The following is a 21,521-nucleotide window of genomic DNA, read 5'->3' on the forward strand; positions in this document are numbered from 1 at the left end:
TCCAGCCGTCCTTCTGGGGAATTGTAACTCTCTTGTTCACAGCTCCACAGCTGGTGAATGGCCAGCTAAGCAATTAATGGCCACTTAGCACCTAGCTGGTCTGCAGGTACCATTGTCTCTAAAGAGCTAGTCTGTGGGCGTTTTCCAGCTTTCCAGCATGTAACAAACGTACAGCAAACTCTCAGAGCTCCATGGACAGGCAACAATCCGTCTGTGGCCCAAGTGAGCGTCCAGCCATCCTTCTGGGGAATTCGCAAAAAGAAAAGGAGGACTTGTGGCACCTTAGAGACTAACCAATTTATTTGAGCATGAGCTTTCGTGAGCTACAGCTCACTTCATCGGATGCATACCGTGGAAACTGCAGCAGACTTTATATATACACAGAGAATATGAACCAATACCTCCTCCCACCCCACTGTCCTGCTGGTAATAGCTTATCTAAAGTGATCATCAGGTTGGGCCATTTCCAGCACAAATCCAGGTTTTCTCACCCTCCACCCCCCCACACAAATTCACTCTCCTGCTGGTGATAGCCCATCCAAAGTGACAACTCTTTACACAATGTGCATGATAATCAAGTTGGGCCATTTCCTGCACAAATCCAGGTTCTCTCACCCCCTCACCCCCCTCCCAAAAACCACACACACAAACTCACTATCCTGCTGGTAATAGCTCATCCAAAGTGACCATTCTCCCTACAATGTGCATGATAATTAAGGTGGGCCATTTCCAGCACAAATCCAGGTTTTCTCACATCCCCCTCAACCCCATACACACACAAACTCACTCTCCTGCTGGTAATAGCTCATCCAAACTGACCACTCTCCAAGTTTAAATCCAAGTTAAACCAGAATATCTGGGGGGGGGAGGGGTAGGAAAAACAAGAGGAAATAGGCTACCTTGCATAATGACTTAGCCACTCCCAGTCTCTATTTAAGCCTAAATTAATAGTATCCAATTTGCAAATGAATTCCAATTCAGCAGTTTCTCGCTGGAGTCTGGATTTGAAGTTTTTTTGTTTTAAGATAGCGACCTTCATGTCTGTGATTGCGTCACCAGAGAGATTGAAGTGTTCTCCGACTGGTTTATGAATGTTATAATTCTTGACATCTGATTTGTGTCCATTTATTCTTTTACGTAGAGACTGTCCAGTTTGACCAATGTACATGGCAGAAGGGCATTGCTGGCACATGATGGCATATATCACATTGATGGATGTGCAGGTGAACGAGCCTCTGATAGTGTGGCTGATGTTATTAGGCCCTGTGATGGTGTCCCCTGAATAGATATGTGGGCACAATTGGCAACGGGCTTTGTTGCAAGGATAAGTTCCTGGATTAGTGGTTCTGTTGTGTGGTATGTGGTTGTTGGTGAGTATTTGCTTCAGGTTGCGGGGCTGTCTGTAGGCAAGGACTGGCCTGTCTCCCAAGATTTGTGAGAGTGTTGGGTCATCCTTTAGGATAGGTTGTAGATCCTTAATAATGCGTTGGAGGGGTTTTAGTTGGGGGCTGAAGGTGACGGCTAGTGGCGTTCTGTTATTTTCTTTGTTAGGCCTGTCCTGTAGTAGGTAACTTCTGGGAACTCTTCTGGCTCTATCAATCTGTTTCTTTACTTCTGCAGGTGGGTATTGTAGTTGTAAGAAAGCTTGACAGAGATCTTGTAGGTGTTTGTCTCTGTCTGAGGGGTTGGAGCAAATGCGGTTGTATCGCAGAGCTTGGCTGTAGACGATGGATCGTGTGGTGTGGTCAGGGTGAAAGCTGGAGGCATGCAGGTAGGAATAGCGGTCAGTAGGTTTCCGGTATAGGGTGGTGTTTATGTGACCATTGTTTATTAGCACTGTAGTGTCCAGGAAGTGGATCTCTTGTGTGGACTGGACCAGGCTGAGGTTGGTGGTGGGATGGAAATTGTTGAAATCATGGTGGAATTCCTCAAGGGCTTCTTTTCCATGGGTCCAGATGATGAAGATGTCATCAATACAGCACAAGTAGAGTAGGGGCTTTAGGGGACGAGAGCTGAGGAAGCGTTGTTCTAAATCAGCCATAAAAATGTTGGCATACTGTGGGGCCATGCGGGTACCCATAGCAGTGCCGCTGATCTGAAGGTATACATTGTCCCCAAATGTGAAATAGTTATGGGTAAGGACAAAGTCACAAAGTTCAGCCACCAGGTTAGCCGTGACATTATCGGGGATAGTGTTCCTGACGGCTTGTAGTCCGTCTTTGTGTGGAATGTTGGTGTAGAGGGCTTCAACATCCATAGTGGCCAGGATGGTGTTATCAGGAAGATCACCGATGGATTGAAGTTTCCTCAGGAAGTCAGTGGTGTCTCGAAGGTAGCTGGGAGTGCTGGTAGCGTAGGGCCTGAGGAGGGAGTCTACATAGCCAGACAATCCTGCTGTCAGGGTGCCAATGCCTGAGATGATGGGGCACCCAGGATTTCCAGGTTTATGGATCTTGGGTAGTAGATAGAATATCCTAGGTCGGGGTTCCAGGGGGGAATTGTAACTCTCTTGTTCACAGCTCCACAGCTGGCGAATGGCCAGCTAAGCAATTAATGGCCACTTAGCACCTAGCTGGTCTGCAGGTACCATTGTCTCTAAAGAGCTAGTCTGTGGGCGTTTTCCAGCTTTCCAGCATGTAACAAACGTACAGCAAACTATCAGAGCTCCATGGACAGCGCTGATAGACACATTTTAACAGGACAATAATATTCAGGAGATGATAACTTTTCCTATGATACTTCACAAGACATACTTTGGAGAAGATTTATCCTTTTGTAATCATGGTGACCATAAGAGTGTAGAACCGTGGTTCTCAAAAGTGTTTCATTGGCCCCCCCTTCTTTGTGTGTGTGGTCATTTACGCCCCGGCCCTCACAAGCACATATATGGCCACCCAGCTCTAAAGGCAGAGTCGTTGCTGGCGATGCGCCCGGCTCTGAAGACCTCCAGCAGCAGCACAGAAGTAAGGGTGACCGAGTGAAAAGTGATATTCCTCAATATCACTGTTCACAGCAGACTTATCACCCCATTGCCACCCTGACTTCTGCCCTGCTGCTCCACCTGGCTTTTGAGAGCCTGAGCATTCATCCCCACCTCCCAGATCGGCCAGGTCCTTCTTCAAGAGTCCCAGCCGGAGGTCACGCTTGACATATTCCTGTGCCTCCATTGGGAGGACGTGCCCCACAGTTTCAGAATTACTAGTGTAGACAGTCACCGTTGGGATCGGAACCCAAGATCGTAACACCTGCTCCTTTCTGTCTGCGGGATCCCCAGAGAAAATGTCCGAACAAGAGAGAGGAACAGATCTCACTGATATTAACCTTGCAAAATACATTTCAGTGATTTCAGCTATAAACATTCCCTCCATCCTTCAGCCCCTAACCCCAGTGATTTCAAGGAGAGGGAGCTGGAATTGGGAAGGTGACATGGGCGATGGGTATAATCTCTGAATTAACAGAATACAGGAACCCTTTGCATAAATTGTAAACCTCTAAAAAGATATAGCTAAACATAGACCACGACAGTTACCCCTCTTCCAAGTCTTTAACATGTTTACATTTCAAACTCTAGCTTCATGAAGGTGGAAACACTTTTAAAATCTCTCTCTAAAAGTTGAATCTCAGTCAATTACATACAAGTTGCTTAACCCTTTCTTGCCATGACTCACAGAAGTTTACATCTTGTGTGGATTCTTCCATGTTTAATGAGGTCTGACGTCCGTATGAAACTTTTCCCACAGTCCAAGCACTTGTGGGGTCTCTCTCCTGTATGGATTTTCTGATGATAACCAAGGGCTGATTTCCAAGTGAAACTTTTCCCACACTCCAAGCACTTGTGGGGTCTCTCTCCTGTGTGGTTTGCCTGATGATCAGCAAGATCTGACTTGCATATGAAACTTTCCCCACAATCCAAGCACTTGTGGGGTCTTGCTCCTTTGTGGATTGCCTGATGTTGAACAAGGTGTGACTTTCTTATGAAACTTTTCCCACAGTCCAAGCACTTATGGGGTCTCTCCCCTCTGTGGATTGCCTGATGTTGAACAAGATGTGACTTTCTTATGAAACTTTTCTCACAATGCAAGCACTTGTGGGGTCTCTCTCCTGTGTGGATTGCCTGATGACGAACAAGGTGTGACCTCTGCATGAAACTTTTCCCACAGTCCAAGCACTTGTGGGGTCTCTCTCCTTTGTGGATTGCCTGATGTTGAACAAGGTGTGACCTCTGCATGAAACTTTTCCCACAGTCAAAGCACTTGTGGGGTCTCTCTCCTTTGTGGATTGCCTGATGATTAACAAAGTGTGACATCTGCATGAAACTTTTCCCAGAATCAAACCACTTCTGGGGTCTCTCTTCTGTGTGGACTGCCCGATGTTTTACAAGGTATGACCTCTGCTTGAAACTTTTCCCACAGTCAAAGCACTTGTGGGGTCTCTCTTCTGTGTGGACTGCCTGATGTTGAACAAGCTGTGACTTTCTTATGAAACTTTTCCCACAATCTAAGCACTTGTGGGGTCTCTCTCCTGTGTGGATTGCCTGATGACGAACAAGGACTGATTTCCGCTTGAAACTTTTCCCACAGTCAAAGCACTTGTGGGGTCTCTCTCCTGTGTGGATTACCTGATGATCAGCAAGATCTGACTTGCAAATGTAACTTTTCCCACATTCCAAGCACTTGTGGGGTCTCTCTCCTGTGTGGATTGCCTGATGTTGAACGAGGCGTGACCTTCGTATGAATCTTTTCCCACAGTCCAAGCACTTGTGGGGTCTCTCTCCTGTGTGGATTGCCTGATGATTAGCAAGATCTGACTTGCATATGAAACTTTTCCCACAGTCCAAGCACTTGTGGGGTCTCTCTCCTGTGTGGCTTTTCTGATGATAACCAAGGGCTGATCTCCAAGTGAAACTTTTCCCACAGTCCAAGCACTTGTGGGGTCTCTCTCCTGTGTGGCTTTTCTGATGATAACCAAGGGTAGATCTCAAAGTGAAACTTTTCCCACAGTCCAAGCACTTGTGGGGTCTTTCTCCGCTGTGGATTCTCTGATGATTAACAAGGTTTGACCTCATTGTGAAACTTTTCCCACAGTCCAAGCACTTATGGGATCTTTCTCCTTTGTGAATTGTTTTATGTTTAAGAAGGTATGACCTCTGCATGAAACTTTTGCCACAGTCCAAGCACTTGTGGGGTCTCTCTCCTGTGTGGATTGCCTGATGACTAACAAGGTCTGATTTCCGCTTGAAACTTTTCCCACAGTGGAAGCACTTGTGGGGTCTTGCTCCTGTGTGGATTGCCTGATGTCGAACAAGGTCTGACCTGTGTATGAAACTTTTTCCACAATCCAAGCATTTATGGGGTCTCTCTCCTGTGTGGATTGCCTGATGTTTAACAAGGTGTGACCTGTGTATGAAACTTTTCCCACAATCCAAGCATTTATAGGGTCTCTCTCCTGTGTGGATTGCCTCGTGAATAACAAGGTCTGACCTCCATATGAAACTTTTCCCACAGTCCAAGCACTTATGGGGTCTCTCTCCTGTGTGGATTCTCTGATGATAAAAAAGGCCTGCTCTCCATGTGAAACTTTTCCCACACTCCAAGCACTTATGGGGTCTCTTTCCTGTGTGGACTGCCTGATGTTGAACAAGGGTTGACCTTCGTATGAAACTTTTCCCACAGTCCAAGCACTTGTGGGGTCTCTCTCCTGTGTGGCTTTTCTCATGTGAATTTAGTGCTGACTTTGAACTGAAACATTTCCCACATTCAACGCATTGAATGGGCTTGTCTACAGTGTGGCTTCTCCCATGGTTATTAAGATCTCTGTGCTTATTGAAGCTTTCCCCACTGGCCAAGCATTGAAATGGTTTCTCTCCCGTATGGACTGTCTGATGTGTAACAAGTTTTGATCTCACAATGAATCCTTTCCCACACTCAAGGCAGTGCCAGGGTGTCTCTTCCTTGGGTTTTGTCTGCTGCTCTCTGGGATTCTCGTCTCCTCCCCCACCATTCACAGATTCATCCACTTTCTTCCTGGGTTGGTTTATCAGAAGCCTCTCTGACCTGTGCCAATTTCCCCAGGCTTCTCCCTGATTCCAGCAAGGGGAAAAATTCCCTTCAGCTCTTCCCAAAAAGGTCCCCTGTGGTTCCACTTCCCCAGGAACTGCCTCATGATGATTCCCCTCCTTCTTCTCACTCGCTCGCTCAGCACCTGCTGGGAGAGACACAATCCAGAGAGGAGTCATTGTGCTGGGGAGAAAGAGGAATAGTACTGAGGGAAAAGCCAACACAAAGACTGAGCAATTGCATTCTGCCTCCACATCCCACCCTAACACTTACAAGGAAGGAGAGACGGGAAGGGTGGAATGGCGTGAGCAATATCTGCTGACCATAGCCCTGCTCTCGGTGAGATGTAGAAGAACTGAGGGCATTAGTCACATCATATTTTGGGATTCTCAACTTTTTCCTTCATTCCCTGGATGGTTTCTCTGTCAGTCCTCACCTGTGCTGGTGCATCTCCGAAGCCCTCTGTCCTTGAAATCCTGGAGATCGGACACCCACAGCTCTTCCCCTCGTTCCAGCCGGGCGATAAGCTCAGGTTTGGGAACGGGAAATCCTGTGCAGAAAGTGAAATGAGTCCAGATCAGGGTGCATGGACCATCAGTGGAGGATTTGTCACAAAGGACGTTCCGTGAGTGGAACCTGTCCCTGTGCTCTGCTGGAGGAACGTGGAATCCAAGAGGATGGGAACAGGGTCACTGAGCCCCCTTGTGCAGAGGACGTTGTCTGGGGAGGTGAATTGAATTATTACTACACCCTCACTAGGCGTTCCCAGGATCTGTGTGCTCTGGGGGCCTTGCTGACTCACACACGTCTGCACTTAAGACCCTGCCTCTTTCTAAACCTGCAGAGCCCAGAGCTCTCCCCATGCCTGGAGCTATTCCCAAGGAGGGAGATGAACAGAGATTGTATGTGTAGGCAAGAAACAACACAGAGAAGACAGGTTTCAGAGTAACAGCCGTGTTAGTCTGTATTCGCAAAAAGAAAAGGAGTACTTGTGGCACCTTAGAGACTAACCAATTTATTTGAGCATGAGCTTTCGTGAGCTACAGCTCACTTCATCGGATGCATACCGTGGAAACTGCAGCAGACTTGAAGAGTGGTCAGTTTGGATGAGCTATTACCAGCAGGAGAGTGAGTTTGTGTGTGGGGGGGTGGAGGGTAGAAAACCTGGATTTGTGCTGGAAATGGCCCAACTTGATGATCACTTTAGATAAGCTATTACCAGCAGGACAGTAAGGTGGGAGGAGGTATTGTTTCGTATTCTCTGTGTGTATATAAAGTCTGCTGCAGTTTCCACGGTATGCATCCGATGACGTGAGCTGTAGCTCACGAAAGCTCATGCTCAAATAAATTGGTTCGTCTCTAAGGTGCCACAAGTCCTCCTTTTCTTTTTACAGAGAAGACAATGCAGGTATATGCCCGTTTGAAAGCTGGAGGGGTGGGGATGGTTTAGCTTGTCCATTGGGTTTTGACTCCCATGTCCCAGTGGAGAGGGCACCGAAATGCATGTATTTCTCACATGGCAGCTGTGCATTATGGAACCCATTCGCCTCTGCTCCAACTGACCAGGGAAGAACCTGACCACATTAAGACACACACACCCCACAGCTTCTAATAACTGAGGGGACAGGAATCCCTTACCCAGCGAGGACACCGTCTCGTAGTTCTCCTGCATGACGTCCCTGTAGAGGGCTCTCTGAGCGGGGTCCAGAAGAGCCCCCTGCCCCTGGGTGAAATAAATAGACACCTCCTCGAAGGTCACTGGCATCTGAAACACCAAGAGTCCCCCACTCAGCACCTGCTGCCCCAGCCACCATCCCACTGCTCAGGGGAATGGAAAAAAAAACGTGAAGCTGTGGGAGGGCCAGAATAGCAAAATCCCACCCCCACCCTGCTCAGAGCAGCCAGGAGGCTTCAGGGGGCGGAGAAGGTGAGAGCTCCCTGTCCGCCCCAGCACACGGAGCACGCCAGGATCTTCTCATTTCCCACACGCCTGCCAGCCACAGACTGGGACAGGAAGCAGAGCTCTGAGCCGGGGACAGGGACAGGAATCCCGACAGCTTCCCTTCGTATTTCACAGCAGCCCCAGGCAAGTGGGGTCAGGCTCCAGCACTGGGAGCCTGAAAAATGTTCCCAGCCCTGCCAAGGTGGTTATATCCTGCCTGAGAAATGGGGGAATGTCCCCTCCCCATTTCCCTGCCACAATGGGCCTACTTAGTAAATCAGTAGGTTAATCAAACTTTGACTCCTCCCTCCCCCGCCCAGCAGCTCCCTGAAAATCCCCTACCTGAGCTGGCTCCAACACAGCCATTTCCCTTCTCTCTCCCCTGGAAGACTGGCTGATCTTTAGTGAAACGTGGACCTGATTCCTCTGCCTGTCAGGGCGAGAGGGAGGTTACAGAAGGGACTTCTGTCCATGTCACTCCCCGATTCCCCCAAGACTCTTCAGGCCCTCCCAGTAACAGCATCTCTGAGCCAAATGCTAAAAAAAGGAAAGAACCAAAAGGAAAGGCCACTTTGGGAGATTTCCCCCCTTTGCAGTGTAACCCCTCTCCCTTACCAGTAGCTGGAGCCCTCTGGTGGCATCACCTGAAGATTGAGCTGCTCTGGACTCCCCGGCAGCCCCCAGGGACAGGCAGGAAGAGGCTGATCCCATTGGTCCATCCGCACACCCCCCTGCCTGAGCCAGCAGTGACTCCGGTCTGACTCTGGTGTGGCTGAGATCTGAACCCTACAGGGAAATCAGACCAGGGCCCTGGGCAGCCCCCAACACTCAGGGCACACAGACCCCACCACCACAGGGGTGTCTGACAATAACACACTCAGAGCCGGGTGTGTGTGTCGTGGGGGGGGAGTTGAGGGGCGGTTGGGTTTTTTCCTTGTAGCTTCTGCACCCTGAGGGGTTAGACCCCTGATCGCTCCCAAAGCTGAGAAGAGCTTCTCTCCGCCCGCCTGCCCACATCCCCCCTTTCCCTCGCTGTGCCCCCCACTCACATCCTCCCCCATTCCCGACCTCGCTCCCCTCAGCCCCACAGTCCCCGATGCTCCTCCATTGCCCCATCTTCCCTTCCGTGCACCCCTGCCCCCATCCCAGCCTGCCCCCGGCATCCCCTGCACCCGCCTCCGGCCCCTCTTTATCCTCCTCCCCCTGCAGCCCAGATGTGACGGGGAAGGGGGCCGCTGCAAGGGGGGGATGGGAGGGTCTCTCTTACCTTCCCCCCGAGCGGGGCCCCCCGGGGCAGGGGCCGGGCCGGGAAGGGGCCCTGGCCGGGCTGGGGGCTCTGCCCTGGGAGAGGCTCCCGGGGAGCAGCGGGCAGGGCCCGGCTGGAGGTTCCCCTCTCCCGGCTGCAGCCCGGGCTCCGGGCTCCCAGCACCAGCCGCCGGGGCTCGGGGATCTCGCCGGGAGCCAGAGTCCCCGCAGCGGCTGCGAGTCACTTCCTGGGCCGGGCTGAGCCCCGCGATCCTCCCCCCAGAGCCACCCCCCAGCCGCTCCTGGGTCCTAGCGATCAACCCACAATAATCCAGCCCCCTGCCCAGCCCCTGCCCCCTGGGGGCCCAACCGCCCCTGGGCTCGGGGAGCTTCTCCCAGCAGTAAGGGGTCATCCCGACTCGAAACTTCTCCTGTCAGCATTCAGTCTCGCTCGCAGCCTCCCTGCAGGACTGACCGGGCACCGGCCGCTGGCTGATCAGCCCGTCTGCGGCAAACTTCTCTCCATATTGGGCTGGCAGAGGCCTTGCTCTCACCGCCTCTCTGGTCACCGGCTACTGGCCCAAAACCTCTGGTTGTTTGAGCTGACTGGGCCAGATTTGCAGAGGGGAGCGAGGGAAGGCAAAAGGAGAGAGAGCAGAAGTGGGGGTGGCATAATTGTTTAGACCACTGGCAGAGGTGAAAGTAAGCCGGTCTGATCCACTCTGGCGGACCCGGCAAGAGCCAGGACACCGCTGACTGCACCGGCAGGGGGCAGCTTCCCCAGGCCGGTGATGTGAAGGGCTCCGGCCACCGGTACCACAGCGGAGCCCTGGGCCCTTTAAATCGCCGCTGGAGCTCCGGGGGTCCCGGCTGCCGCTGCAGCTACTGCTCCTGCCCTGATTTCAAGGGCCCGAAGCTCCCAGCAGCTGCTCACGTACCAGGGGGAGTTCAGGATCTAGCCAAAATCAAAGTCAGTGGAGTTGAGGATGTCCGCTGGCTCCCCTTCTCTGGTTTGCCCTGCTGAGCGTGTCTTTCAAGACCAGGATGATGAAAGCCCAACAGTGCCATGCTGGGGCCCAGAAGACAGCGGGTGTGAGACGTACCCCAGGGTACAATCTGGACTGTTGAACTGCTTAATTCTCCATCCCAGGGCATGTTTTACACTGTTTCCCAGGCTGGATAAAGATCAATGAGTAAAACAAAAATCAGTGTTTTTATTTAAATTGGATTTTTTTTTGATAAAATGCTTTTTGAGGAAAAACCTTATCTAAAGATACGTTTAATTAAGATACATTGTAGCTCAAAGATATCTCATCCTGGAATAGGGATTGTAAATTCTAATTCTATAGTATGAGACAATATATTCATGGAATGTTTAAGAAAAGTTTTGTACATGAGTTCCAATAGTTGATGGATTAGGGACCCAATTTTATGGGGTTCCACAGGCTTCTGTATAGATTATTTAGGTTAATCTTTCCATCTACCCAGTGGGACTCAGTGCTCAGTCTAGAAGATCCCATCAGAGATGCTTAGTTTCCCAGTTCTCAAACTGTGGCTTTGTGTCTCCAGAGGTAACATGCTTGTTAACAGCCAAAATGTTTTAAAATAATATAGAGAGGTGAGAAATAACAGTCCTCACCTCTATTGTCCCTCTGCAAATTTGTGTACACAGAGTCAATCCCTTCCCTCTCTCCAAAAGTGCAAAGTTTCAAAAAGTTGAATGAATAGAAGAATGTTGGAGGTGGAATAGATCTGGACAAGGAGAAGTCTGGAGATAAATGTAAGAAACGATGGATATATGCTTTTCTGTTAAAATATTATATCTTTGCTGTTGAAGAAAAAAATCCAGAATACTTAACGTTGTTGTTTTAGTGAAATAAACAATTTAAATGTCTCTCTGGTGATGTTCTCCTCCACAGGGTGGCATGACTGAAATAATCAAACAATCATTCATTGTCTGATATAGCTGTAAAACTAACCTGAAAAGTTTTCAAAATAAATCTGTTTTAAAATGTATAGTGTGTATCTTCTAAAAATGCAACCTACATCTATCTCTGAGTTGTGTAGAATATCTATTAAGATCATAAAAACCAAAAATGCACTTTTCTGTAGAATACCATGATTAAATCGAGTCTTCCAGACTACTGATTTAAATCATGATTTAAATCAAATCCATCCTGCTGCATCGCTGTGTGAACCACGCTCTGCTCACACACAGCCACTAGCATTCAAACTCACTCCTGGCTGCACGGTACTGAGTGTGACTAGCCAGACACTCATGAAGTTACTAAAGGACTGAGCAACATCAGCCACTTTTCTGCTCCCAGCCTTGCACCCTGGTAATCTGCATCTTGGACTGCTCAGTCTGTTCACTGTGCTGGACAAACTCAATAATTAGTGGGTCATCCCCCCCCCACAAAGTGGTCGGATTAGGCCACAGCCTTGTTCTCTCAAGTCAAATCCCCCAAACACTTCGATGAAAACACACAGGTCCAAACAAAACACTAAAATCAGTTTATTAACTGGAACAAGGAGGTTTTCAGGGATCACAAGGGAGAAAGATGTGAAAGGTCAGAACTAGTTAAATCTATACAATTAAAACATGCATTTTAAATCATAAATTTTACCAATCTAAGGAAAATGTGAAGCAAGCAGGTTTTCGCACCCGCCCGCTATTCCAAGCGGTTCACAGTTCTTCGTACCCAGGAAGGATTTCCTTCCCGCCTTGGTGCGTCCTCCCCAGTCCAAGGCCCCTGTGGCCTTTCAAGGCATATCCTTGACATCAGTAAAGATGGGAGAGGAGAGGTGAAAATGGAGGCAATTCTACCTTCTGCTTTTATACCATTCTCTTCTTTGAGGTTCAAGCTCCAGCCAGGGGGCAGGCAACAATCAGTCTGTGGCCAAAGTGAGCGTCCAGCCGTCCTTCTGGTGAATTGTAACTCTCTTGTTCACAGCTCCACAGCTGGTGAATGGCCAGCTAAGCAATTAAGGGCCACTTACCACCTAGCTGGTCTGCAGGTACCATTGTCTCTAAAGAGCTACTTTGTGGGCGTTTTCCAGCTTTCCAGCATGTAACAAACATACAGAAAACTCTCAGAACTCCATGGACAGCGCTGATCGACACATTTTAACAGGACAATAATATTCAGCAGGCGATGACTTTTCCTATGAAACTTCACAAGACATACTTTGGAGAAGATTTATCCTTCTGTAATCGTGGTGACCATAAGAGTGTAGACCAGTGGTTCTCAAAAGTGGTTCATTGGCCCCCCCTTCTTTGTATCTGTGGTCATTTCTGCCCTCGCCCTCACAAGCACATATATGGCCACCCAGCTCTAAAGGCAAAGTCGTTGCTGGCGATGCGCTCAGCTCTGAAGGCCTCCAGCAGCAGCACAGAACTAAGGGTGACCGAGTGAAAAGTGATATTCCTCAATATCACTGTTCACAGCAGACTTATCACCCCATTGCCACCCTGACTTCTGCCCTGCTGCTCCACCTGGCTTTTGAGAGCCTGAGCATTCATCCCAACCTCCCAGATACGCCAGTTCCTTCTTCAAGAGTCCCAGCTGGAGGTCACGCCTCCCTTGACATATTCCTGTGCCTCCATTGGGAGGACATGCCCCACAGTTTGAGAATTACTAGTGTAGACAGTCACCATTGGGATCGGAACCCAAGATGGTAACAGCTGCTCCTTTCTGTCTGCGGGATCCCCAGAGAAAATGTCCGAACAAGAGAGAGGAACAGATCACACTGATATTAACCTTGCAAAACACATTTCGGTGATTTCAGCTATAAACCTTCCCTCCATCCTTCAGCCCCTAACCTCAGTGATTTCAAGGAGAGGGAGCTGGAATTGGGCAGGTGACATGGGCGATGGGTATAATCTCTGAATTAACAGAATACAGGAACCCTTTGCATAAATTGTAAACCTCTAAAAAGATATAGCTAAACATAGACCACGACAGTTACCCCTCTTCCAACATGCTTACATTTACATTACATTAACATGTTTACATTTCAAACTCTAGATTGATGAAGATGGAAACACTTTTAAAATCTCTCTCTAAAAGTTGAATCTCAGGCAATTACATACAAGTTGCTTAACCCTTTCTTGCCATGAGTCACAGAAGTTTACATCTTCTGTGGATTCTTCCATGTTTAACGAGGTCTGACGTCCGTATGAAACTTTTCCCACAGTCCAAGCACTTGTGGGGTCTCTCTCCTGTATGGATTTTCTGATGATAACCAAGGGCTGATTTCCAAGTGAAACTTTTCCCACACTCCAAGCACTTGTGGGGTCTTTCTCCTGTGTGGATTGCCTGATGTTGAATAAGGTGTGATCTCTGTATGAAACTTTTCCCACAGTCCAAGCACTTATGGGGTCTTTCTCCTGTGTGGATTGCCTGATGATTAACAACGTGTGACTTCCGCTTGAAACTTTTCCCACAGTCCAAGCACTTGTGGGGTTTTTCTCCTGTGTGGATTGCCTGATGTTTAACAAGGGTTGACCTCTCTGTGAAGCTTTTCCCACAGTCCAAGCACTTGTGGGGTCTCTCTCCTGTATGGATTTTCTGATGATAACCAAGAGCTGATTTCCAGGTGAAACTTTTCCCACACTCCAAGCACTTGTGGGGTCTCTCTCCTGTGTGGACTGCCTGATGTTTAGCAAGGGTTGACGCCTCTGTGAAACTTTTCCCACAGTCCAAGCACTTGTGGGTGTTCTCTCCTGTGTGGACTTCCCGATGTTTAACAAGGTGTGACCTCTGCTTGAAACTTTTCCCATAGTACAAGCACTTGTGGGATCTCTCTCCTGTGTGGCTTTTCTGATGATAACCAAGGGCTGATCTTGAAGTGAAACTTTTCCCACAGTCCAAGCACTTGTGGGGTCTCTCTCCTGTCTTGCTTTTCTGGTGATAACTAAGGGCTGATCTCGAAGTGAAACTTTTCCCACAGTCCAAGCACTTGTGGGGTCTTTCTCTGCTGTGGATTCTCTGATGATTAACAAGGTTTGACCTCGCTGTGAAACTTTTCCCACAGTCCAAGCCCTTATCGGATCTTTCTCCTTTGTGAATTGTTTTATGTTTAAGAAGGTATGACCTCTGCATGAAACTTTTGCCACAGTCCAAGCACTTGTGGGGTCTCTCTCCTGTGTGGATTGCCTGATGACTAACAAGGTCTGATTTCCGCTTGAAACTTTTCCCACAGTGGAAGCACTTGTGGGGTCTTGCTCCTGTGTGGATTGACAGATGTCTAACAAGGTCTGACCTATGTATGAAACTTTTTCCACAATCCAAGCATTTATGGGGTCTCTCTCCTGTGTGGATTGCCTGATGTTTAACAAGGTGTGACCTGTGTATGAAACTTTTCCCACAATCCAAGCATTTATGGGGTCTCTCTCCTGTGTGGATTGCCTCATGAATAACAAGGTCTGACCTCCATATGAAACTTTTCCCACAGTCTAAGCATTTATGGGGTCTCTCTCCTGTGTGGATTCTCTGATGATAAAAAAGGCCTGCTCTCCATGTGAAACTTTTCCCACACTCCAAGCACTTATGGGGTCTCTTTCCTGTGTGGACTGCCTGATGTTGAACAAGGGTTGACCTTCGTATGAAACTTTTCCCACAGTCCAAGCACTTGTGGGGTCTCTCTCCTGTGTGGCTTTTCTCATGTGAATTTAGTGCTGACTTTGAACTGAAACATTTCCCACATTCAACGCATTGAATGGGCTTGTCTACAGTGTGGCTTCTCCCATGGTTATTAAGATCTCTGCGCTTATTGAAGCTTTCCCCACTGGCCAAGCATTGAAATGGTTTCTCTCCCGTATGGACTGTCTGATGTGTAACAAGTTGTGATCTCACAATGAATCCTTTCCCACACTCAAGGCAGTGCCAGGGTGTCTCTTCCTTGCGATTTGTCTGCTGCTCTCTGGGATTCTCGTCTCCTCCCCCACCATTCACAGATTCATCCACTTTCTTCCTGGGTTGGTTCATCAGAAGACTCTCTGACCTGTGCCAATTTCTCCAGGCTTCTCCCTGATTCCAGCAAGGGGAAAAATTCCCTTCAGCTCTTCCCACAAGGGTCCCCTGTGGTTCCACTTCCCCAGGAACTGCCTCATGATGATTCCCCTCCTTCTTCTCACTCCCTCGCTCAGCACCTGCTGGGAAAGACACAATCCAGAGAAGAGTCATTGTGCTGGGGAGAAAGAGGAATAGCACTGAGGGAAAAGCCAACACAAAGACTGAGCAATTGCATTCTGCCTCCACATCCCGCCGAAACTCTTACAAGGAAGGAGAGACGGAAAGGGTGGAATGGCGTGAGCAATATCTGCTGACCATAGCCCTGCTCTCAGTGAGATGAAGAAGAACTGAGGGAGTTACTCACATCATATTTTGGGATTCTCAACTTTTTCCTTCATTCCCTAGATGGTTTCTCTGTCAGTCCTCACCTGTGCTGGTGCATCTCAGAAGCCTTCTGTCCTTGAAATCCTGGAGATCGGACACCCACAGCTCTTCCCCTCGTTCCAACCGGGCGATAAGCTCAGGTTTGGGAATGGGAAATCCTGTGCAGAAGGTGAAATGAGTCCGGATCAGGGTGCATGGAGCATTGGTGGAGGATCTGTCACAAAGGACGTTCCGTGAGTGGAACCTGTCCCTGTGCTCTGCTGAAGGAACTTGGAATCCAAGAGGATGGGAACAGGGTCACTGAGCCCCCTTGTGCAGAGGACGTTGTCTGGGGAGGTGAATTGAATTATTACTACACCCTCACTAGGCGTTCCCAGGATCTGTGCACTCTGGGGGCCTTGCTGACTCACACACAGGTCTGCACTTAAGACCCTGCCTCTTTCTAAACCTGCAGAGCCCAGAGCTCTCCCCATGCCTGGAGCTATTCCCAAGGAGGGAGATGAACAGAGATTTTATGTGCAGCCAAGAAACAAGACAGACAAGACAATGCGGATTTATGCATCCTTGAAAGCTGGAGGGTTGGGGATGGTTTAAATTGTCCATTGGGTTTTGACTCCCATGTCCCAGTGGAGAGGGCACCGAAATGCATGTATTTCTCACATGGCAGCTGTGCATTATGGAACCCATTCGCCTCTGCTCCAACTGACCAGGGAAGAACCTGACCACATTAAGACACACAGACCCCACAGCTTCTAATAACTGAGGGGACAGGAATCCCTTACCCAGCGAGGACACCATCTCGTAGTTCTCCTGCATGACGTCCCTGTAGAGGGCTCTCTGAGCGGGGTCCAGCAGAGCCCCCTGCCCCTGGGTGAAATAAATAGCCACCTCCTCGAAGGTCACCGGCATCTGAAACACCAAGAGTCCCCCACTCAGCACCTGCTGCCCCAGCCACAATCCCACTACTCATGGGAAAGGAAAAAAAAATGTGAAGCGGTGGGAGGGCCAGAGTAGCAGAATCCCACCCCCACCCTGCTCACAGCAGCCAGGAGGCTTCAGGGGGTGGAGAAGGTGAGAGCTCCCTGTCCGCCCCAGCACACGGAGCACGCCAGGATCTTCTCATTTCCCACACGCCTGCCAGCCACAGACTGGGACAGGAAGCAGAGCTCTGAGCCGGGGACAGGAACAGGAATCCCGACAGCTTCCCTTCGTATTTCACAGCAGCCCTGGGCAAGTGGGGTTAGGTTCCAGCACTGGGAGCCTGGAAAATGTTCCCAGCCCTGCCGAGGTGGTTATATCCTGCCTGAGAAATGGGGGAATGTCCCCTCCCCCTTACCCTGCCACAATGGGCCTACTTAGTAAATCAGTAGGTTTATCAAACCCTGACTCCTCCCTCCCACACCCAGCAGGTCCCTGAAAATGCCCTACCTGAGCTGGCTCCATCACAGCCATTTCCCTTCTCTGTCCTCTGGAACACTGGCCGATCTTTGGTGAAACGTGGACCTGATTTCTCAGCCTGTCGGGGCGAGAGGGAGGTTACAGAAGGGGCTTCTGTCCATGTCCATGTCCATGTCACACCCCAATTCCCCCCAGACTCTTCAGACTGTTGGGGACACTGGGGCATGGCCACTGGGTAACTCAAGTGGATGGAAGACCACGAGTGTCGATGAAGCCCCCTCGCACTACTCCCAAGTGTCCTTGCCCCCGCCCTCCCCCACCAGGAGGCACTCACAGCAGTTATGCTGAGGATCTGCAACAATATGTTGCAGAGTCAGACTGCCTGAAACTAAACAAGGCCAAACAGCGCAGATATGGATGAACAATGCTGAATAAAGCAGCTTTATGTATAGTTTAACAAATGATAAAAAAAACAAGGAAACTAGCTGGGAACTGGATTGGCTGGCTATATGGATACTTAGGGCAGCTTGCTATTGGATAAGTATGCTGAAGAAAGGATGTATAAAAGCCTCTGTAACTTCCTGCTCTGGGTACAGGATTTGAGATTCTAATCTCCCTGTACCTTTTTGAAACTTCAAATAAACTTTTCTGCTTCTCCACCCCGTTGTGATTATTGGGTGAAGCACACCGGGTAGCGAACCCCCTCTCCACTGCTGTTGCTCGCCTCTGGCACTGGGTGCCAGCAACAGCTTTTGGCGTCCCTGGGTGGGCGACGAGGCTGCTATTTAGCCTTGCCCGGACCCCTCCTGGAGGTCAAGGATTGCAGCGAGAACCGACGCCCAGCGCACACGCGTGAGTTCATCGGGGGCCTCGGAGGAGACGCGATTTGATCGAGCCTGGAGGGCACAACGCACTCATATAGTGGAGAAGCCGCTGTGGGCGACAGTGAGGAACCGGTCCCTTGGATAAGGTAGGAACCTTTGAAATCCGGATTGTATGCTCTGTTGGAACCTGGGGATGCCCAGAGTTACCCTGTAGGTATGGGACAGGGACAGAGCTCGGGGGTTAGGGCACAGTGTACGCCCCTAGAATACATTCTAGCAAACTGGAAGGTATTTAGTGCGGATCCGATGACTAAGAGCCAATTAAAACGATTCTGTACAGTTGGCTTGCCTCAATATCAACTAGAGGACCAGGAGTGGTGGCCACCAAGAGGGTCAATTAATTACAACACGATCCTCCAGTTACTCCTGTTCTGTCAGAGAACAAGAAAGTGGAATGAACATATGTATGCGCATTTGTTTCTGGCTTTATGTACTCAACCAGATATTTTACAGCACTCTAATTTGACTCCGACTGGTTCGTTAGTAGCTAATGTTAGTCCCCAGACCCCCACCCCCACTGTAATGGCAGAGGAGGTGTCCCCTTCGGCCCCCGCACCCCGGCCAGGAGGCACTCGCAGCAGTTATGCTGAGGATCTGCAACAATATGTTGTAGAGTCAGACTGCCTGAAACTAAACAAGGTCAAACAGGGCAGATATGGATGAACAATGCTGAATAAAGCAGCTTTATGTATAGTTTAACAAATGATACAAAAAACAAGGAAACTAGCTGGGAACTGGATTGGCTGGCTATATGGATACTTAGGGCAGCTTGCTATTGGATAAGTATGCTGAAGAAAGGATGTATAAAAGCCTCTGTAACTTCCTGCTCTGTGAACAGGATTTGAGATTCTATTCTCCCTGGACCTTTTTAACGCTTCAGATAAACTCTTCTGCTTTTCTCCACCCCGTTGTGATTATTGGGTGAAGCACACCAGGTAGCGAACCCCTCCCCTAACGCTGTTGCTTGCCTCTGGCACTGGGTGCGGGCAACAAGACCCTCCCAGTAACAGCATCTCTGAGCCAAATGCTAAAAAAAGGGAAGAACCAAAAGGGCCACTTTGGGAGATTTCCCCCCACTGCAGTGTAAACCCCTCTCCCTTACCAGTAGCTGGAGCCCTCTGCTGGCATCACCTGAAGATTGAGCTGCCCTGGACTCCCCGGCAGCCCCCAGGGACAGGCAGGAAGAGGCTGATCCCATTGGCCTATCCGCGCATCCCCCTGCCTGAGCCAGCAGTGACTCCGGTCTGACTCTGGTGTGGCTGAGATCTAAACTCTACAGGGAAATCAAACAAGGCCCTGGGCAGCCCCCAACACTCAGGGCACACAGACCCCACCACCACAGGGGTGTCTGACAATAACACACTGAGAGCTGAGTGTGTCGGGGGGGTGGGGGTTTCCTTGTAGCTTCTGCACCCTGAGGGGTTAGTCCCCTGATCACTCCCAAAGATGAGAAGAGCTTCTCTCCGCTCCTCCCACCTCGTCTCCCATGGGGCGGAGAAGCTGCCTGGGCATCTCCACCCGCCCGCCTCCCCACATCCCCCCTTTCCCTCGCTGTGCCCCCCACTCACATCTTCCCCCATTCCCGACCTCGCTCCCCTCAGCCCCACAGTCCCCGATCCTCCTCCATTGCCCCATCTTCCCTCCCGTGCACCCCTGCCCCCATCCCAGCCTGCCCCCGGCATCCCCTGCACCCGCCTCCAGCCCCTCTTTATCCTCCTCCCCCTGCAGCCCAGATGTGACGGGGATGGGCCCCGCTGCAAGGGGGGATGGGAGGGTCTCTCTTACCTTCCCTCCGTGCGGGGCCCCCCGGGGCAGGGGCCGGGCCGGGAAGGGGCCCTGGCCGATCTGGGGGCTCTGCCCTGGGAGTGGCTACCGGGGAGCAGCGGGAAGGGCCCGGCTGGAGGTTCCCCCCTCCCGGGCTCCGGGCTCCCAGCACCAGCCGCCGGGGCTCGGGGATCTCGCCGGGAGCCAGAGTCCCCGCAGCGGCTGCGAGTCACTTCCTGGGCCGGGCCTGAGCCCCGCGATCGCTCCCCCCAGAGCCGCCCCCCAGCCGCTCCTGGGTCCTAGCGATCAACTCACCGAAGGATCAGCATCCCGGTGCCCGGCTCCTGTTACACTCACAGGCTCCAAGGTCACAAGGGACCATCATGAGCATCTTGCCCAGGGGTTCTCACCACCAAATTTGGTGGCCTCAGAGAGTGGCCAGCAACTCTCGCTGGTGCCCGCTCTGACACTTGCCCCTAAAATCCTAATTAACTTTAGTAGAAACCAATAAATATGCACAGAGGTAAGAGGGAGGACACTCCTAGTGTGGGGAACTTTTCTAGCTGTCCCTCCCACATCCAAGGCCTCCTGCACAGGCCCTGGCTGTGTTGCAGGCAAGCCCAGGGTTGGACACTAACTCTGGTGTTGGTGTTTGAGGGGTTCCTCTCCCCAGCAGCTCCAGTGGACCTGGGCCAAGCCTGGGGAGGTAAAAAGGGGGAACACTCCTCCTAGTGTGGAGAACTTTTCTGGCTTCTACCAAGCCCCAGAGGAACTGGCAAGCAAAACGATCTGAGTCCTTTACCCAGAGGCCTGCATGAGCTCGAGCACCCCTCCCGCTGCCCGCTTCCACTCTGGACCCCTGTAACCCCAATGCTGGGCCCAGGGCTCCTGAGGTGCTTGACCCCCAATGTTGTGATCACTCAGGACAGCTGTCCCCATTGTGGGGTGTTCTCTCCACTCTGGATGCTTCCTTCATCATTGCACAGAGTTAAGAACAAATGCAATTTATTAAACAGGATGTAATACAAAAATAAGGAGAAAAGTGGGAAAGATGAAAGGAAAACATGTCATCCCGCTGTGTGGGGGGGAACCCCAAACAACACTCTCTGGAATGCCAGGGCCCTTCACAGTCTGTCCCTCCCACATCCCTCTGCCTCCAGCCGAGCCCTCCTCTCTCCTTAGCCCCTCCTGCTCTGCTCTAGCCCAGCCAGCTCCAGCTGACACAAAGGAGAGGACCCGGCTGCTGACTCCCTCATTGGCCTGCCTGCCCTGTCAATCAGGCTGACCTACAGCAATGTCCCCCCCCCCCGCCCCTTGTCAGTCTCAGGATCTTCATTTCTCATTGGCCCTTCCCCTTTCTTTTGGTGTTAGGAGACGGCCTAACTAATGGCCAACCCATTAAGTTTCAGTAAGGGGCCAACAATCCCCTTACTCCTATAAACATGAAAATCATAATTTCTTTATTGGTAACTAGTAAATCCGCTGCTGTGTAAAATGCAATTTCTATGTTTGCTAAAAATTTTCACAACCTCTCAGCTAGCGACTCAGGTTGCCAATTTGGGAATATTTTAAAAATGGACACTCAAGTCGGAGTGCTGCAACCTCCCCTGCCCCGCCTTTTCCCTCCAAGGTCCCATCCCTGCCCCACCTCTTCCCTCCAAGGCCCTGCTCCGACTCCACCTCTTCCTCCAAGGGTCTACCCGCCCTCCACTTCTCTTTCCCCCTTCCCTGCCTAGGTCAGGAAGGGCTTGTCTGTGGAGCCGGGGCTGGGAGCTGCAGCTGCCCAGTGCAGGTAGGAGGCAGCCCCGGCTGAGTCGGCTCTGATGGGAGT

The 21,521-nt window shown here is 50.5% G+C and overlaps 3 protein-coding genes across 9 annotated transcripts in view; all 3 read right to left on the reverse strand.

Moving 5' to 3' along the window:
• Positions 1–21,521, reverse strand: part of LOC140897877 (uncharacterized) — a 42,921-nt gene that overhangs the window by 14,207 nt on the left and 7,193 nt on the right. The gene's annotated exons all lie outside the window — the stretch shown is intronic.
• On the reverse strand, positions 1,881–19,917 carry LOC140897863 (uncharacterized). 7 transcript variants are annotated; one of them, XM_073311049.1, is made up of 6 exons: positions 19,712–19,915; positions 8,614–8,784; positions 8,341–8,428; positions 7,695–7,779; positions 6,493–6,606; positions 1,881–6,204 (listed from the first exon to the last, which is right to left on the reverse strand). In XM_073311049.1, exons 2-6 carry the CDS (start codon positions 8,715–8,717, stop codon positions 3,665–3,667), a joined length of 2,931 nt encoding a protein of 976 aa, XP_073167150.1. In that variant the 5' UTR covers positions 8,718–8,784; positions 19,712–19,915; the 3' UTR covers positions 1,881–3,664. The 7 variants fall into 7 exon arrangements, 6 of the variants coding, with proteins under 6 accessions (XP_073167150.1, XP_073167149.1, XP_073167147.1 ...); XM_073311048.1 differs by having other exon boundaries at positions 1,881–6,201; positions 7,695–7,821; XM_073311046.1 differs by having other exon boundaries at positions 7,695–7,821.
• Positions 11,744–20,019, reverse strand: LOC140898004 (uncharacterized). The gene is made up of 5 exons (XM_073311371.1): positions 20,006–20,019; positions 17,073–17,160; positions 16,427–16,553; positions 15,689–15,802; positions 11,744–15,400 (listed from the first exon to the last, which is right to left on the reverse strand). The coding sequence occupies exons 1-5, from the start codon at positions 20,017–20,019 to the stop codon at positions 13,365–13,367; spliced, it is 2,379 nt and encodes a 792-aa protein (XP_073167472.1). The 3' UTR covers positions 11,744–13,364.

This window comes from Lepidochelys kempii, chromosome 14 (genome assembly GCF_965140265.1).
Source record: "Lepidochelys kempii isolate rLepKem1 chromosome 14, rLepKem1.hap2, whole genome shotgun sequence".
In the NCBI taxonomy this organism is placed as follows: domain Eukaryota; kingdom Metazoa; phylum Chordata; order Testudines; family Cheloniidae; genus Lepidochelys; species Lepidochelys kempii.

Coding starts and splice junctions, on each gene's coding strand:
- LOC140897863 (XM_073311046.1), bottom strand. CDS start 8,717: ATGGACCAATGGGATCAGCCTCTTCCTGCCTGTCCCTGGGGGCTGCCG. Junction 8,429..8,613: donor CCAGAGGGCTCCAGCTACTG/GTAAGGGAGAGG, acceptor TCGCCCTGACAG/GCAGAGGAATCAGGTCCACG. Junction 7,822..8,340: donor CTGTGTTGGAGCCAGCTCAG/GTAGGGGATTTT, acceptor TTGGTGTTTCAG/ATGCCAGTGACCTTCGAGGA.
- LOC140898004 (XM_073311371.1), bottom strand. Junction 16,554..17,072: donor CTGTGATGGAGCCAGCTCAG/GTAGGGCATTTT, acceptor TTGGTGTTTCAG/ATGCCGGTGACCTTCGAGGA. Junction 15,803..16,426: donor CGAGATGGTGTCCTCGCTGG/GTAAGGGATTCC, acceptor CCTTCTGCACAG/GATTTCCCATTCCCAAACCT.